This window comes from Phyllopteryx taeniolatus, chromosome 5 (genome assembly GCF_024500385.1).
Source record: "Phyllopteryx taeniolatus isolate TA_2022b chromosome 5, UOR_Ptae_1.2, whole genome shotgun sequence".
NCBI classification, from domain to species: Eukaryota; Metazoa; Chordata; class Actinopteri; order Syngnathiformes; family Syngnathidae; genus Phyllopteryx; species Phyllopteryx taeniolatus.
In genome coordinates, this window is record NC_084506.1 from 31773846 (window position 1) to 31793253 (window position 19408).

General features: G+C 42.6%; 1 protein-coding gene across 2 annotated transcripts in view; it reads left to right on the forward strand.

Annotated features, from left to right (window-relative positions):
* siah1 (siah E3 ubiquitin protein ligase 1) overlaps positions 1-19076 on the forward strand; it is a 37637-nt gene extending 18561 nt beyond the window's left edge. For both annotated transcript variants that reach the window (XM_061774915.1, XM_061774914.1), the window contains exons 3-5: positions 10152-10333; positions 13893-14189; positions 17462-19076. In XM_061774915.1, coding sequence (XP_061630899.1) covers positions 10152-10333; positions 13893-14189; positions 17462-17833 — 851 coding nt within the window. In that variant the 3' untranslated portion in view covers positions 17834-19076. The remainder of the gene's footprint in view (positions 1-10151; positions 10334-13892; positions 14190-17461) is intronic.
* The last annotated feature ends 332 nt before the right edge of the window (positions 19077-19408 follow it).

A 19408-nucleotide genomic window follows, 5' to 3' on the forward strand; every position in this document is an offset into this window, starting at 1 on the left:
GTTTGCGTCTATGGTGCTGCCATTTTCTGCTGACTCATGGTAAAGGTTTTTCTTAATCTTAATTGTGTAATTGTGTTGTGGAGAAGCAGTTTATCAGAATCATCTTTATTTGCCAAGTATGTCCAGAAAACACACAATGAATTTGTCTCCGGTAGTTGGAGCCGCTCTAATACGACAACAGACAGTCAGTCAATTGACAGGGAACACTTTTGAGACATAAAGACATTGACAAAAAACAGTCACTCAGCAATAAAGGGTTAATAGTTATCTGGTAATGCCGGTACATTTTTTTTTTTGACAATTGTGCAAAAGATGGAGTCCTCCAGTTCGAATGACTAATATTGCAATAGTCCGGTGCAATGACCATTGTGCAAAGGGCGCCGAGACGTCAAGGAGTGTATGCGGTTTAAAGTGACGAGTAGCGCGATAATCTGGGACAATGTTGATTGTGCAAATGTTGCAGATACTCCTCAGTCAGTGTGCAAGTGGTGCAGATGCTACTCTGGCATGAGTGGCCAGTATTGGTCAACAACAGATATGCAAATAGTGCAGCGTGGCGAGACTACTACAGTGAGTGCACGAGTAAAATATAATTGGCCTGACAGAAATGTGACAACAAACTCAAGACAAAAAAGAATTGGCAGCATGTTGTAATGGAATTGTAGGTTAGCTGTTTAAGAAGTTGATCGCAAGAGGGAAGAAGCTGTTGGAATGTCTGCTAGTTCTAGTTTGCATTGATCAGTAGCGCCTACCTGAGGGAAGGAGCCGGAAGAGCCGGTGACCGGGATGTGGAGGTCCGAGAGAATTTTGCACGCTCTTGTCTTAGTTCTGGCAGCGTGCAAGTCCTCAAGGGTGGGTAGGGGGGTACGGACAATCCTTTCAGCAGTTTAGATTGTCCGTTGCAGTCGGAGTTTATCCTTTTTTGTAGCAGCACCAAACCAGACTGTGATGGAAGAACACAGGACTGATACGATGACCGCCGTGTAGAACTGCCTCAGCAGCTCCTGTGGCAGGCCGTGCTTTCTCGGAAGTCGCAGGAAATACATCCTCTGCTGGGCCTTTTTAAGGACTGAGTTGATGTTGGTCGCCCACTTCAGGTCGTGAGAGACTGTAATTCCCAGGAACTTGAAGGTCTTGACAGTTGACACAAGGCAGCTGGACAACCTGAGGGGCAGCTGTGGCGAAGGATGCCTCCTGAAGTCCACGATCATCTCTACAGTCTTGAGCGCGTTCAGCTCCAGGTTGTGCCGGCCGCACCGCAGCTCCAGCCGCTCCGCTTCCTGTCGATATGCAGACTCGTCACCGTCCTTGATGAGGCCGATGACAGTGGTGTCATCTGCAAACTTGACGAGTTTGACAGCCGGGTGCGCTGAGGTGCAGTCGTTCGTGTAGAGAGAGAAGAGCAGCGGAGAGGACACAACCTTGGGGCGCCCCAGTGCTGATGCTGCGTGTGGAGGAGGTGGTCTCTCCCAGCCTCACCTGCTGTGTCCTACCCATCAGGAAGCTGTAAATCCACTTGCAGATGGCAGGTGAGACGCTGAGCTGGAGAAGCTTGAATGAAAGGAGTTCAGGGATGATGGTGTTGAACGCTGAGCTGAAGTCCACGAACAGGATCCTCGCGTAGGTCCCTGCACTGTCGAGGTGTTCAAGGGTGAAGTGCAGTCCCATGTTGACTGCATCATCTGCAGACCTGTTCGCTCGGTAGGAAAACTGCAGGGGGTCCAGCAGGGGACCTGTGACACTCTTGAGGTGGTTCAGCACGAGACGTTCAAAGGACTTCATGACCACAGATGTCAAAGCGACAGTAGTCATTTAGACCCGAGATTGCAGGTTTCTTGGGGACTGGAATGATGGTGGAGCGTTTGAAACGGGATGGTATTTCGCACAGTTCCAGAGATCAATTGAAGATCTGAGTGAAGACTGGCGCGAGCTGGTCTGCGCAGACTTTGAGGCAGGATGCGGACAGATGGTCTGGGCCTGCCACTTTGTTAATATTTTGTTGTTTGAAGTTGCGTCTCATCCTGTTCGTGAATGGTAAACGCAGAAGTCAGAGGTGTGATTGTGGTCGGGGGTGTGGCCGGATGGGTGTGGGGTGTGAAAGTGTCCTTTTCAAATCTGCAGTAGAAGGTATTCAAGTCATTGGCTAGTGTGCTATTGTTCTCAGCTTGGGGGGATCGTCGCTTGTAATTAGTCAGCGATTGGAATGCATGCCAGACTGATTTAGTCGTTAGCGCTAAACTGTTTTTCCAACTTTGCTGCATAGTTCCTCTTTGCAATGTTAATTTCTTTAGTCAGCTGGTTTCTAGCGCGATTATACACGGCCCTGTCCCCGCTCTGATATGCGTCCTCCTTAGCTTGGCGAAGCTGCTTAAGTTTGGCAGTGAACCACGGCTTGTTGTTGTTGAAAGTGCGAAAAGACTTTGTTGGTACACACACATCTTCACAGAAACTGATATAGGATGTGACAGTGTCTGTATATTCATCCAGGCTGCCAGCTGAATTTTCAAAGACACTCCAGTCTGTGCAGTCTAAACAGCTCTGAAGTTCCATCTTTGCTTCATTGGTGCACTTTTTCACTGTTTTCACACTTTATGTGACTGGCTCCATCTAGTGTTGAAACTGAGAAATGCAACAGAGTTGAGGCTGAGCTCAAGTTTCTTGTGCCGGCCATATTCAATTATATTTTCATAACTTGGTTCGAGCCAATAAAAACTGGGCCGCGGGGCTGCAGTTGGCCCGTGGACAGTAGTTTGGACACCCCTCCTCTATGACATCTCAAAGCAGACAAAAAACAGGAGAGAATGCAAATGAGAAATGAGAGCCTTGGTTTACAAAAGTAGCTGGAATCGAAAAGCAGTTTGTTTCATGACAAGGATGTAAGTCTGATGGAACAAACTGCCTGCCTAACCCCAGTTTGTCCTGTCCCCTCCCGGATGCAACTGTCACCCGAGTGTGGCCAGCCACCCCACCGGAAAATGTTTCTATGCTTTGTCATGTTTTTCCCTGCTCTTTCCCGTCCACTCAAAGCACTTCGTACACAATGCACCCTTTTAAGAACTTAATTTCACCATATAGAGGCATATAATTACACACTGGCATAGGGCTTATTACTAAACTTCGGTTCGCTTATGGCACTGACCGAAATGCTTCAGTAGTACAAAGTATTACAATATACTCCATGTTTCGGTACCCTGACGTTAATCACGTGGTCAAGATCTTATAATGTTGCTTGTGATTGGCTATAATGTCACTTGTAGTTGGGACATGCAAAAAAAGTACATACTGGGTAGGGTTGGAATGGTTTTTGAAAACTGTCCAACCCGTCCGTTGCTGTGATTATCTGGCGACCAGTTCAGGCTGTGCCCTGCCTCTCGCCCAAAGTCAGCTGAGATTGCACATGGCAACATTAGCCCTATTTTATGGCCAGAACGGTAAAACATACATACTTCTGGGGTATGTTCTGTTCTCTCTCTTTCTCCCTCTCCCCCCTCTTCCTCTCCTCTATTTTCTGTACTTTTCACTACTCTGTGAGATCTTGAGCACGTCACTTCTATCATTTGAGAACAACCTTAGTCTGCAAAAGGCGCTTGAAAGATATTGAAGACAGCATATTCGTGTAAAATCACCTAAAGATGAAGCACGCTATTGAGTGTGATGCACGTATCACACTAAAGGGAGCCGTGTCTCCCTATGCCACTCTTGTAACCGCAACAAAACAAACTTAACATGATCTTTGTTCACCTCCTCTCGTTATGAGAGGTCGAGCACCCAGAATTCACCAACCTTTGGATTGTTTGTCCAATACTCACAAGTCACAACCCCACAGATGAGGAGACATGTCAAGTGGGTGAAGTAAAATAGAGGATATTCTCATTCAATCACTTTAGCGTAGCTGGCTCACGGCATTCCATCTGTCGCTCACATTTTGTCGACGGTTACATTCAACATCATGCATATACTGAAGTATAGTTTTTAAACACAGCGCATGTATGCTTTTATATACTGTATTTGCTTAACTTGTGACGGCTGCACAGCCAGCTGGCTGCCACGCTCCCGCACATGCACTTCCAGCAGTGTATGAAAGCGTATTTTACAAAGTCATCCTCCACAAAATGGGCCCGAACACAGCACAACTCTGGTTCCGAGATGCTTGGGTATCTCTCTCAAAATAAATTGAAGCCATTTATTCCTCAACCCCTCTGAGTTTGTCAGGTGACACAGAGTTTAAGCTTTTCACAGGACGCAGCCATGTTGCCACTCAGCCAGTTTTCCAGAGAGAAGTGGGCATGTAGCAGCCATGAAGAAGACTTGAATAATGAGTTAACTTTTGATGTCAATAAATGCATGGAAATCTGATCCTGTCGATTTGCAAGCCTTATGCGCCTATAGTCTTTTGAGTTCAGTCGACGAACCTCATAGATTGCAAACTTACTAAACGGGTGCTTAACTCATTCACTGCCAGCCGTTTCCTGAGCAGTCAAACCCCTTTTATTTTTTTTTTGTCTCGGGCCGAATTGTAGTTATGATTTCATTCTTCGGTGGCAGTGAATGGGACCTTGTGTGGTTGTCATTCTCCTTGAAACTAGTCCCTACTTCTGCTCGAAGCACAACCTGTGCAGTTTAGAAATATAACTATTACTATAAAAATACATTGTTGAAATTGCTGTCGTGGGACGTGGAGGAAAACAAAGCTTTCAATTACCTTTTTTGTTTGTACTGCGTATTGGAATGGGAGTCGTAGGTCTGCTGGATGCATAACCTGTAAGTTTTAAAAAAAATACATACGATTACTAGAGAATACTTTCTTTTGATGACGTGTTTTGCAAGGGTTAAAAAAAAAAAAAAACTTTTACTTCGTCCCAATCCTAAAAGACATTCGACTTGCGGGTCTTGAATTCCTGCAAGATGGACGAGCTGTAAATGGAAAATTCCAACCAGTATTGGCAACAGATGTTGCATTGTAATGTGAAATACACTAGGACTAAATTATTTTTTTATGTAACAAGGATTGAAGGAGCGAGTTTGCTCGCTAAATGTAGCTAATGCTAGCTGCAAACAAGTTACCTCAGTCTTCATCTTCGTCTGTCTTCGTCGGAGGAAGCTCTGGATGAAGCTCGGCTGGCTGTCCAGACGGAGTTCACTCATCACGATTCCGGATCCCATTTACTCAAATCCTGGTCGGCAGACGATCAGCTGGCAAGCGGCCGAGAGCATCTCGCCATATCTATGGGTCGGCATTTTGCGCAATAGCTTTGCAACAAATGCGATTGGCTTGGAGCGTCATCCTTTATTCCCCCGTATGATCTAAGGCGGCATTCCTGTCGGTCGCAGGAATATTTTTCTTTCCTTGGCGCAATAAACTTCTAGCACCGAAAGCTATTTTTTTTAATTTTGTTTTTATTTTTATTTTGTCTTCCCTCTTTTCTGCCATTATGTTTGCCTTCTCTCATTGTCTCTTGCACTCCACCTTCTCCTTCCTCTTCTTCCTCTGAGGGAGGGACACTCACCTCAAGGCATTGTTGTCCTCTACAGGGTGCCATTCCTCATTGCAGTTATCCAGAGGCTTGGCGATCACACACAAACGGCAAAAGACCCTCGCCGTCGGTGTCGTCATAGGCTGTTTCGTACTCCTTGAAAGCTGGCAGCTAGATCCATTCCACACATCCATTATCCACACACTGATGTGATTGTGACTGTTACTCTGCAGCGGACTAATATGCAAACGCATTGGCCTGAAGTTCCGCCTGTGTGCTCGGGACCTGCTTTGGATAAGTCACAGGAGTTGACAAGACCAGAGAAAAAACTTCTGTTGTTAAGAAGTAATGGTACTTTTACGCCGTTACAATGATCTAAATGTCGCTGTCTACTTCTTTGATCAATTATTGCTTATCAACTATTTAGTGCGCAAGACTACGACCTCAGCATTGTGTGCTGCTTGCGCCAATCCAATGTAAGCACTAGTGACGTTTTAGTCTAGTTCACCAATCAAATGACATGCAGTCACATGACCTCACACAACATCTTCTATTGTCTTCCCAGGCATGGGTATTAACGCCAGATAAGACAGCCCGGCTGATCGTCGGGCCTACGTGGCCACCATTTTGGGAACGCCGTCGTTACCATGAAGGCAACGGCGCGCTAATCTTGTTCACATTTAGATGAACGAAAACAACAGCTTTCATATACAGTGTTCCCTTGTTTTTCACGGTTAATGGGGACCAGAACCCCGCGAAAGGTGAAAAACTGCAAAGTAGGATCTTACTCGAGTACTATGTTTGGCTACTCTACCCACCTCTGGAGCAGACATCCTCTTTTGCTACTATTACGTTTAAGCAACATTTTTGCTCATCAGATCAGCCAGTGTTGTATTTATTGCACTGTTCTTTTGTATTTTCGCGTTGAAGTACTGTGGGTCGTGGCCCTGGTTGTGGTCCCAGCGGAACAGCGAAGCACACGTAACATCGGCGACAAGAGGTGGTCCGCTAGTACATCTTGTATTAATTAGGAAATGTGCCTACAATTATCTAATTAGTTTACGGATGTTAATGTTAAATCTATTAGCGACGAAGCGATGTTAGGGATTCTGCCACGACACAGAATGAACAAACATCAAATTTAGAAATGGCCAATAAAAACAGAAAAATATTGTACTTAATATTTTTCTGGAGGATGTATTTGGGATTAGCCTTTGAAGCTGGTAATGGTGAAAAATGAAGTGAAACAGTCAATTATTTTCCAGAATGAGAGTGCTTAAAGAGGAGGATGCTATTCATTTGGCACAGCTTGAAGCAGGTATCAGGTGCAGGTGGATATGGGCCTGGTTCAAGTTGGAGGCCAAAACAAAAAAAGCAAAGAAATGAGGCAAATTAAATTTTAATCTTAAATTTGTACATGTACTTGAGCGGTGTTTTCTGTGTGAATAAAATTTGTTTTGCCTTATTGTACTCTTCAGTCTTCCAGATTGCACCATTTTTGTTAAAATAATTTAAAAAATTCTCTTACAATGTTTTTTACATTTTTTTTTTTTTTTTAATTTTGTAATCTTTTTCATGCCTTTGGTGTGCTGCTTGCATGTCCGCTTAATCCATCATTGTTACTCTTATCCTTGATGTGGTCATAGCAGTGTCCTTAAAATGGATTCGCCAACTGAGTCATTGCCTGGAAGGACCTGCCTTGACTGGTTATATCAGCTAGCGAGCAGACTGTGACCATGGCCTTAGACTAGCTCAATGTCCTGTGCTAATTTAGTCCCACTGCTGTGGCTTCTGTTGCTGGTATGCTTGCCAGCTAAAACGTGCTATTAATAGTTGCTAAGGCATTATTCCCATCACAGCAGATGTGCGCACAAACAGTCAAGCACGGTGTAGAAACATTAACCTTGCCCATACTGATGCCACTACTGACTTGGATGTAAAACCAAAGCTACAGTGGATATAAAGTCTATACACCTGTGTTCAAGGGCCAAATTATTGTGATGGGGGGAAAAAAAGAAAATTGAAAAACTTTTCTCAGCTTTTAATGTGAACTATAACCTTTACAACTCGGGGGGGGGGGGGCAAAGTGTCAAAGCTTTAAAACCATCTTTTAAAGCTGCAATGCATATCTTTTTTTGTTTTGTTTGTGATTTTCAGCCAAGCCAATGCTATAAGAAATAACACAATGCTGATTAAGCCTATGAGCTCCTCTTAAGCTCCTCTGTTCTTAATTATTTTGTGTCGACCGGCGACATTCCTCTGTCCCATGTTTCCTGCCACACCAAAAATGATGTACAATCGAAAATGACTCGTTTTTCCTAGCAATTGACAGAGCAAACTTTTTAAGGTCATGCCACAACATTTCAGTCGGATTCAAGTCCGGACTTTGACTAGGCCACCCCAAAACCGTAGTTTTTTTTTAAAGTCATTCAGAAGTTGAGTTGTTGGTGTGTTTTGGATCACTGTCCTGCTACAGAACCAGTCTGAATGGGTGGCAGCAATGGAAAAATAAAATACCCCTATTTTGAGGGTCATAGCCCATCAGCAACATATTGAGGGGAAAAACAACAACTATGAACTAGTTAATTTTTTGAGCAGTGAACTTAATTTAAATTTGTGAACTACGAAAATGTTTGTAATGGTGTAATGAACTTTGAACTAGTTCACGTAGAAAAGGAACTTTCTCAACAGTGTCCATCAATCACAGCAAGCCGTCCAGGTCCTGAAAGGAGCAAAACAGCCACACACCATCATACTACCACCACCATGTATGACTGTTATCATACCATCAGTCAAACATGCATTGCAAAAAACAAAGTTTGTCAGTGAGAACATTAAATATCGTCTTGTTGTGTATTAAATTGAATATAGGTTGAAAAGGATTTGCGAATTATTGTATTCTGTATTTTGTTTTACACAATGTCCCTACTTCATTGGAATTGGGGTTTGATTGCTTTGCTGATGGTGTATGCATCTCCATGTTACTGTGCCATCACCCAATTATTTTCAGTCCTCACATCCCACACATTATCCTCTAATGTCCACATATTTGATCCTCTATGCCAGTGGTCCCCCAACCTTTTTTGCACTACGGACCGGTTTAGAGTAGGCATTTTTTAAATTATTATTATTTTTTTTATTTATTTATTTATTTTCCCCCCCATGGACCGGCTGTCAAGGTATGGCATATATAAACAGCAAAAATAAATTAACAGGACCGGCTTACAAACAAATGTTAAAGGCATGAAAAATACAACTCACCATAAATATAACAGATAAAAGAAGCTTTCTTTTTCTTTGTCATAGGCTCTTCTTCTGGCTCCTCAGGTGGCCTTTCCTTTTGAAAAGAAGCTCTCCAAAGATGGTTTTTTTACTCATTTTTGCTAGTTTGCGGACTTATTTTTAGTAATGCATCACGTGACCGACGTGCAGTCTAGTGTTGTTTTGTTCAAAAGAACAAATCTTTTCAGTGAAGATAATGAACTGAATCAGGTTATGGAAATACTCGTTCTTCTAGCTTGGCCGCTGCCATAAGCGAGACGGCCGGGAGCGGAAACGGAACTGCTGCAGCGGTCTGTGCAGTCTTGACGTGTCAATTGTGACGCGCAGCTGTTGCAGCGGAGAAGATCTGGTCTTTTTTTTTTGACATGCAAAAACGTAATGCAAGGGAAATTATATAAATTGGTCATTCCTTCTATGCGGCCCGGTAACAAATGCCTCACCGACTGGTACCGGTTGGGATTGGGGACCACTGCTCTATGCCACAGGTGTCAAACCGGGGACCACATCCAGCCTGCCACTTTTTTTGGCCCGCGAAAGCAAATCATTTACATCAACTTCCATGGTTCTTGGTAACACATTTCAAGTCGTCATATGTAATAAGTAATTACCTTAAGATATTGCCTTTATTTTTTTTGTTGACCCCCTTTTTACAATAACTTAAACAATTGACTTGTGATTTCAAAACTGGTTATCCATCAATTTGTTGTGTATGTGTAATACTATGATGTGGCGATGAAACATTTACAGTATACAGTAATATTTATACAGGTTTCACAGTCATAAAATCCCTCTGAGGGAAAACCATACCAACAATGTGGCCCACGACAAAAATTAGTTTGACAGCCCTGCGCTGTGCTCTGGGTTGTCTTATGTTGTCAGAGTGTGGGCAGGTCTATAAAAGGATGAGCTATGCAAGGTCACAGTTGTGCCACCCTTCTTAATCCTTTCTTTACCTAATTGTACATTTTTCATTCCTTTGACTTAATAAATACTACTGTGCATTAGATTAATTAGTCAGTTATACTACTTTCCTCCTTTCTTTTCCTAGCTGAGCCAGGTGTTTCTTGTTTGTCCGAATCAGAATCATCTGTGATGTACAAATTGTCACATTTCATACCATTTGCGCTCCAAAGGCTGGAAAACCCATAAGTTTGTTCACACAAGTCAAGGTATCACTGTATCGTTACAAATTAGAAGGGTCATCAACATGTTTGAATGTTCTCTACACAGAAAGGAAATATGCACTCAAAAATGGGTTACTTTGTTTTAGGTAGTTGATAAAAACAGGTTTAGGTTTACAAAAACAAAAACGCTAACAATATTCCTGCTGACAATCAATAATCAAGACGTGTCTTTCACTAATGCCCTTCCTCCCTCTGTGTGTCGCTTGACCAGAAATGAGTCGCCAGACTGCCACCGCGCTGCCCACAGGAAACTCCAAGTGCCCTGCCTCCCAGCGCGTGCCCACCTTGTCAGGGACCACTGCCTCCAACAGTGACCTGGCCAGTCTGTTCGAGTGCCCGGTGTGCTTCGACTATGTCCTCCCCCCTATCCTTCAGTGCCAGTCGGGACACCTGGTATGGAAACACTTTCTTGGATATTTGTTGTTAAAGGTCCCATGCCATTAAAATCTCAAATTTTAAGCAAAGGTACCGTAATTTCTCGTGTATAATACCCTACCCCCAAAGTTGACCTAAAAATTCTGGAAAACCCTTCTACCTATGTGTAATGTATTTTTACAATGCATGCTTTTGCTTCTACCTAGCACTTTATTTGAATACGCAATACTTTTTTTAATTTACTTGCTCTATTTTGAAATTCACAGCCCTACTTTTATTTAATAAATTAGAAAACACACAGTTGTGCTCATGTTTGCTTACCCACGCAGAATTTGTAAAATGGGTACAATTCTTTAAAGAAAACACAGGAAACACACCAGGCGAAAAACACTTAATTTTATTTTAATGGGATTCAAATTAAACGGTCAAGAATTTCAGAAAAGCATCATTAAACAAAACATAACCATAATGACATTAATGATGGCTGTTGTTCAGGTATCAGTCATAAAAAAACATCTATATTTCACAAATTCTGCCAGAGTATGTAAATTTATGAGCGCAACTGTACATATATGCAGTCATACGTACCCCTGTCATATTGGAATGAAAGTGGACGCTACACCTTTTTATAACCACTAGGTGGCGGTGGCAGATTAAAATGAAAGTGTACACCTTTCTCATAACCTCTTGGTGGCGGTGGAATTTTGGAATGAAAGTGTACAGCTTTTTCATAACCACTAGATGGCGGCATACATCTTAAAATGTGAATAATTTTCCCCCCCCGTTTGCCCCTGTACCTATGTATAATACGCACTATTGACTTTTGACATTTTTTGGGGGATAAAAATGCGCATTGTACACCAAAAAAACAACAGTAATCAATCGATTGTATCAATACAAGGAAATGATGCATTGGATTTACACACGGCAAACTTTACAAGGTGTGTATGTTTTATTTCCAAGATGCATGCTTTTGTTTCCTTTTACTTAGCTTCATTTTCCAGTCATCACACAGCTGTTAGCTTCTCCAACACGCGCCACACTCCTCTTCTACAATGCTAAATTCTTTCTTGTCTCTTTTTTTCCTCGTATCCTATATAAGCCCCAAATCTAGAAACTCATTTCTGTAGTGCCCCCAGTGGTCGGACTGAGACTCCATAGTTTGTTTTTTTAAGCACTTTTATTGACAAAGACATCGGCTTGTCTAGCAGATAGAAGGCAACGAGCGAAAAATTATCAATATGGATCCATGTGTGTGACTCGCCTCGCCATGCACATTGAAGCCTTTCAAGCTCGCTAGCTTTGAACTTTGGACAAAAAAGAACGAGAGACTACGAGGCGCTGTTTTCAAGCCTCACTTTTTTTGTTACAAAAAGCAGGTTTGTTTCCTTGTGTATTATTAGCACTATTCCTAAAAGATTTTCCATGTGGAAACCTCAAGGTGCTTCGTTTTTAGTCATTATTATTTGACTGTTTAAAATGGATTCTCAAACTTTGGCTCCAGAGTGGAGACATTTTTCCCAACGACCCACTCCTAATTCTAACTCCAATTAAACATCTCTTTCCAAGGAGGAAATCAAAAAACAGCTGAACCAGAAAAGTCATAGTTGATATAAATAATAATAAGTTGCCCTTTCTCCCTTTTGTTTTATTGTAAAGCAATACAATTACATCAGGAAAATATTTATATTTAATGAGCATAAATCATTTTAACCTGATTCCCTTACAAGAAACAACAGGAATCAAGGAAATTTCACATGCAGTGTTCAGAATGCAGGTATGTATGTCAAAGTCACACTGGTTGAATTTTTGGCTAAAAAGTTACTGAATTGATTTGAAGCCACTATATCGTTTCGGATTGTATCGTTCTAAAAATGAACCAATATCATCCTTGAGTCGAATCGCAAGCAGGAGTCATGATACAAATCAAATGGTTGGTAAAACAAATCGTTACAACCTTACAATCAACATATAAACAAGTCTTTCTTTTAGGTCAGGCCGAAATGTTATGATGAATTGATATGAATAGCATAGGTTTATTTTGTTGAATTGTAAAGTGAGTGTCAGCTGAGGATGAATCGTGACACGAGTGATGCTTTTCATTAAGATGTGCGAATTCAAGCAGTCCAAATGGGAAACTATATTAAATGTTGATTGTTCTTGTCAGTTACAGTATAAGTGTTAAGATGATTTACTTGTTGGATAATAACCTTCAAGAAGGACTTAAAATGACTTCATCTAGATCAGGAAATAGAATTTTCCCATTCACACTTTTTAGTTGATAATAAACATTAATATTCAAAATTTTTTCGGGGGTAAGTATTCTGCGGGAGCATAAAAAACAGTGATGTACAGTAACTGTAGCTTCAGCTTTCAGATAATTGTAACAGATTTCCAAAGCAGGACAAAGTGGCCTAAATGATATACAGTACTTGCCATTTGTCAAAACGGAACTAAAGTATAATACTTGAGTTCATGTGGATGTGGAAAGCGTGTGTGGCAAGTTACACCACTGTGCCCAGCCAGCAACCGCCAGCCCACATAACCAAACTGTGACAGTGTAATGGTGGCTCACTCTGCTTGTGCGTTGATGAAGAAGGCAGCTAGCTAGCGCGGTTGCTGCAGGCTGGAGAATGATCATTGACGCTTCACTTTGCAGTTATATGCTTTAATTTGGCGCAGAGTGGGGGCCTGGCCGCCGAGGGCTGCCCATAGACAGACTCCCCCAACCTGTTGGCTTCTCTTTACCAATCAATTGTGAAGTACTCGTGGCTGCAGCTCTCTGCATGTGAAAGCCAGTGAGCCTGTCTGCCGAGCCCTCAGCAAGCAGCGGCGCCACCCCACTCAGAGGAAAAACTCAAGTGAAATATAAGATAACCATACAAAGTGTATGGTAAACGTTTTTACAGCGCACGCCTCTATCCACCGCACTCGCTTATTTTTTTTTTTTTTTTTTTTTTTTGAAAAAAGAAAACATACTTTGAAATTTCGGTTTAAATTTGATTAATTGTTCAGACCTACTCAAAATACCCCACACTCTTTTTTTTTTTTTCACACACAACCCCTATAAGCGGGCCAACAATCCAATGACCACAATCCAAGGATCCAAACGCAAAGTCTCTATGAATGCTTGGCGGCCACAAGACTCTGTGATATCGCCAAGGACCATTGAGAGCAAAGCTATTTTGCATATTTAAATGAACAATAACAGTGATGTAATCAGAGCAAAGGTCATTTACATATCAATTATTAATGCTAAATCCAGCTGTCTCAATTGCCAGGTGTAAAACATCAACTAGAATAGCTTGAAAAGGGACATTCTGGGAATTTTCAACCCAAATTATTTTTGAAAACCCAATAAAAGGGACAGATGATGATGAGGGGAAAAAAATTATGACATGGGATCTTTAAAACATGGGATGTGTAAAAATGCATATTGCATAGCATTTTGCTCTATAAACTGTTTTTAGTATTCCGGCCCGATTGACCAACTACCAGACTTCCTTTTTAATAACCATAAAATAAAAAGCTTTTTGATGCATAACATGTATTGCCTTTTCTGCGCTGCCTTTCTCAGGTATGCTCCAATTGTCGGCCCAAACTCACCTGCTGTCCCACTTGTCGAGGGCCGCTGGGCTCCATCAGGAATCTGGCTATGGAGAAGGTGGCCAACTCGGTGCTCTTCCCATGCAAATACGCCTCGTCGGGCTGCGAAGTCACGCTGCCGCACACCGACAAGACGGAACACGAGGAGCTGTGCGAGTTTCGGCCGTACTCGTGCCCTTGCCCCGGCGCCTCCTGCAAATGGCAGGGCTCCCTGGACGCCGTCATGCCTCACTTGATGCACCAACACAAGTCCATCACCACACTGCAGGTCAGCCTTCAGCTTGCATCGCGCAGAGTGTCCACATGGTGGTGCTTTTGTCAATGTTTTAATGCCATGTTTCTAGCATGATGAAAGTAGTAGCCGTTTTACAATATTTAAGGCATGTAACTATCCTTTCTTTCATTGACTGTTACATGAAGATGAAAATATATGAAATAAGTGCGCTTATTGTTCCATGGCCTTGTAAAATACAACCAGATCCCTAGTAAACCACCATCTCTTATGTTTCACTTTGTAAGCATCATACTTCATACATGATAGTGAAACAGTACGCAATGGATTTCTAAACTAGGGCTGAAATCTTTGAAAGGTCCAATTGACCCCCTGCGCCCATATTGTGATTAGGATTTGATATGCAACACAGACTTTCAACTCCCTCCAAAGATTTTCTCTGGGGTTGAGATCTGGAGACTGGCTAGGCCACTGCAGGACCTTGAAAAGTCTCTTAGGAAGCCACTCCTTCGTTGCCCGGGCGGTGTGTTTGGGATCTGTGTCATGCTGAAAGACCGAGCCATGTTTCATCTTCAATTCCCTTGCTGATTCACTCAAAATTTCACCATACATGGCCCCTTTCATTCTTTCCTTGACACGGATCAGTCGTCCTGGTCCCTTTGCGTAAAAACAGCCCCAAAGCGTGATGTTTCCACCCCCATGCTTCACAGTAGGTATGGTGTTCTTTGGATGCAACTCTGCATTCTTTCTCCTCCAAACACGACAATTTAAGTTTTTACCAAAAAGTTCTATTTTGGTTTGTTGTTACATGTCTGTGAGCGCCAGAAATCTTGTTTGTAGGTGACCAAATACTTATTTTCCACCAAAATTTTTACATAAATTCTTTAAGAATCAGACAGTGTGATATCTCTGGATTTGTATTTTTATTTATTTTTTTTTGTCTCTCATAGGTGAGGTATACCTATGATGAAAATTACAGGCCTCATCTTTTTAAGTGGGGGAACTTGCACAATTGGTGGCTTACTAAGTACTTTTTTTTGCCCCACTGTATCTATAACTTCCCATTTTACAAAACTATTCCCAAGACCAAATTTTTCTCATGTGCAAATTAAAAATGACTACTCAACACTGTCAAACGCTTTTTCAGCGTCCAGGGAAAGCACAAGACCTTCTGTTTTGCTGTTCAAAAATCGGGATAACATTGATTTAATATTGTTGGAAGAGTTCCTTCCTTTTATAAAACCAGTCTGATCTTCTTAAGTGCTGAGTTATAATTTTGACATTTGAGATCTAATTAATCGGATTTAAAAGATGTTTTTTTTGGGTTTTTTTTTAAACCAAGCTTAAACAGAATTGGTAGGCACATTTTTGACGATGGCATGTCAAAATCTCATAACTTTGATTCAGGCTGCGACTGCATCCACCATTAGAAGGTTGATGCAATAAACACATTAATATAACAAATATTGAACCCATAATATATGATTAAGTTGCGCTATTGAACAGTATGCAGATTTTTTTTTTTTTTTTTTTTTTATCCTAATACAAAATATACTGCAATAACTGTCCTGCTGTAATGTTCTTGACAAAATTTTGAAAATATGGAAATTTGGACAAATTGTTGACGAAGTGAATTTTTATAGGATGGCAGCTCTGTAACCACATTGGCTTGGTCTGATAGAACTACACTACCTATGTCACAAGACAAAACCGAATACATTTGAGTTTGGGAATAAAGAAATGGTCAATTCTTGACTGACATTAATGAGGAGAGTATATTCCTTGTGAGAAGGGCGGAGACTTCTCCAAACATCCTCCAATCTGAGATCCTTACAGATAGCGCAAGAGCTTTTGCTTGGGAAGAAGGAGCTATGGTACTACGGGGAAAGCCCATCTATTGAGCGGATTTAACATGCAATTAAAATCTCCTCCTACAGTCACGGTTTCGGATTTAATTCCTGCCAGGCCCAAAAATATTTTAGTAATCAAATCAGGTGGGTGTGCCGGTGGATAATATCATTCATTATTACAATTTCTTGTCCTTGTAAACAATAACATATTGTCAATTTTTCTTTAACATTGTTAGTCAGGACAAATGGTAGTGAACGTCTAATGAGCACAACGACCTCCCCATTTCTAGTTGTAGATTAAAAAAAATAATAGTTGACCGACCACCCCGTTGTAGTTTTAAATGTTCTGTCATGGAGGTGAGACTCTTGCATCCTTGCAATATCCAGTTACCGTTTTAACTGGAACACATTCCCTTAAAATGCTGAAAAAAATGAATGCGCAGTTTGAAACAACAAGCAGTACCAAAATATATTTTTTTAACAAACCTCAAAAACGAGAGGAACATCCCGAGCAACCATGCAGGACATTACAATCTTCAACTCCCACTAACAACACATTCAAACCTTGTCATCAAAGTAACAGTGGCTCCATCTAGTGCCTGGAGATATAACTTCAGTTCGTGTCGTGTATGAGGAAAAATAGACGCCTCATAAACGCCTAGTTACGTATGTTTGAATCGGTCTGGTAATTGGGGAGAGGAGGAGAAAGAAATCCCTTTTTTGATTAGGATTTATGTTGCGCAAGACACTCTAGCCCAGCGGGTCCACCAAAGCCGCGGCATTCTCCGGTGTATCGAACCTCTTTTCCGTTCCATTAAGTGTAGTGGGGTAGACCGACGTGTAAATGACGATCTTCTTTCTTAGTTGCTCTTTCACGCTGTCAAATGACCTGTGTTTTTCGACAATTGCTGCGGAGTCATCATTAAAGAATGAAATGCCCAGTCCAGGGCGCATGCGTAGCTGTGGATCCAATCCCAGACTATGGGCTTCATTCATGACGCACTGTTTGTCGTGGAGCTTCATGATGAACAGTCTGGGCCTTAAAATGTGAATTTATTAAGAATTGTATTTATATACTGTGCATGTTTTGACTTGGGGGGGACGAGGAAGCACTTCTTATTGATGAAGAAAAACTTGTTTTTCCAAGTTAATGGTGGGGGGGGGGGAAGCAAAATGTCATTGCCATTTGGAGGTGAACTACAGCGAAAGCATAGGCAATTAAATATAGTCTCAATATGTTACATGAGAGGTGTGGCAATCATGAGGGATGGCGGCCAGTGGAGTAATGTGGATATTACCAGATGGGATATGCGTCACTGGGAATGTATATGGGAATGGAAGGAAGAACTGATACAGGCATGAAAATTAGTATTGGGCACGTTTTGCATGAGATTATTGCAAATACTATTTGTTCGGCCCTGATGAACCAATAATGAGCGTCCCTGTTGTCTTTTCCAGGGGGAGGACATCGTGTTTTTGGCCACAGACATAAACCTGCCTGGCGCAGTGGACTGGGTTATGATGCAGTCATGCTTCGGCTTCCACTTCATGCTGGTGCTGGAGAAGCAGGAGAAGTACGACGGCCACCAACAGTTCTTTGCCATCGTGCAGCTCATTGGGACACGCAAGCAAGCGGAAAACTTTGCGTACCGGCTGGAGCTCAACGGCCATCGGCGCCGCCTGACCTGGGAGGCCACGCCGCGCTCCATCCACGAGGGCATCGCCACCGCCATCATGAACAGCGACTGTCTGGTCTTCGACACGTCCATCGCGCAGCTCTTCGCCGAGAACGGCAACCTTGGTATCAATGTGACCATCTCCATGTGTTAAGAACTCACCGGATAAGCGAGGGGGGTCAACAAGTTTCCAGACTGGTTCAGCGGGCATTTTGAGGGGGTCGGAGCAGCTCGGCTCAGTCTCCGCGGGACCCCTTGAAGACGGTATAGATGTGGAATTGGACTGTCTTGTCAGGCAGCCACGAGGGCCCGGGAGTGGGTGGACGGACATGAGGATAGAACTGTTTCAAGGTGGCCGTAGCCTTATAAAACGCACACAAAACAAATGTAAATGTAAGGTTCAAGCTTGCGATTTCACCTCTTTTGTCGTAAATGCGTCATCTGTCAGTGTCTTCTCCTTCTCTTTTCTTGTTTTCATGTCTGCCTGCCCAGTCTCTCACTTCCACTACCCGTTATCACGGGCTCCCTGAAACAAGCTAGGCAGTCGGCAAGCTATCTAGTCTCATCGGAACGGCCCCTCCCGGGCCCCCGTCTCCCGACTGACACCTCTAGTTCTGCAGTCGCAGGTGTGGCCCCGGACGAGAGGACTGGACCCCTCGTCACTGTGTACGTGTGATGGAAGTTATGTAGCTCCCGGTTCTGTCTAGGAGTCCCAAGCCCCGGAACTCAGGACGTCCTCCGGCTTGCCTCCCTCAACGTGGATTCCTGGCGACTGTGCGTCGGCCGGACACGTGTTTCATCGCATCGGTGTGATGACGCCGAGTGATTTTCCACCCAAAAAGTGATCGACGGTTTCCCCGATAAGTTGTGAGTGCCCGTGTGCGCGTGTAACCGAGAACTTTGTTTTGAAGAACGGAAAAAGAAATCAGTGTTTCAGTTGAGACAAATTTTCTTTGTGGGTTTTCTGAAATCTAGCAGCGTGTGTGTGAGAGAGAATGAAAGGTGAACAAACTGGCCTGCTTACCTCCTCTGAGCATCCGAGCAGGACTCTTTTCTCCTCCGTGAGCAGGATGCTATTATTGTTATGACATGGAGATCACCCTCATTATCGTTTGTCTAATGAATTTCCAAAAACAAAAAGGCGGTGGTCAAACTTGTGGCTAAACAGTGTTTTTGTAGGTAAAAGCAAGTTGTATTCTCCTCTCCTCCTCCTCCACCCAGTTGGATTGTTTTCTCCCTTCATCTATTTGTTTGTCTGTCCTCTTGTGGTAAGTTTTCCTTTTTTTAAACATTCTTTTCATGTGGAGTCTCTGTCATCTTGCTGCTCTCCCTCAACTGGTCACTCCCTTTACCTTTTCTGTTTTAACATGTCATTAAATAAATTTATCTTTTTCATACAGAGTCTCCCCCTGTTATGTATTTTTTTTTCATTCTATACCTCTGAGGGTTCTTCACGGTTTAAGTTGTAGCCGCAGGCAGCATTGTACCCTAGTGTTTAGCACGGCTGCCCCACAGTTGTGAAGTCCTTGTCTGGAGTTTGCACGTTCTCTCCAGGTACTCCGCTTTCCGCCCACATTCCAAAAACCATGTTTGAAATTGTCCCTCGGTGCGAACGAGAGTCTGTCCCTTACGCCCAGTCCAGGGCGTTCCCTTCTTTTTGCACAAACTTCATCTGACTGGTGACTCTAATAAGGACAACTGCTATATATTAAAAGAAAAGGATGGAAGA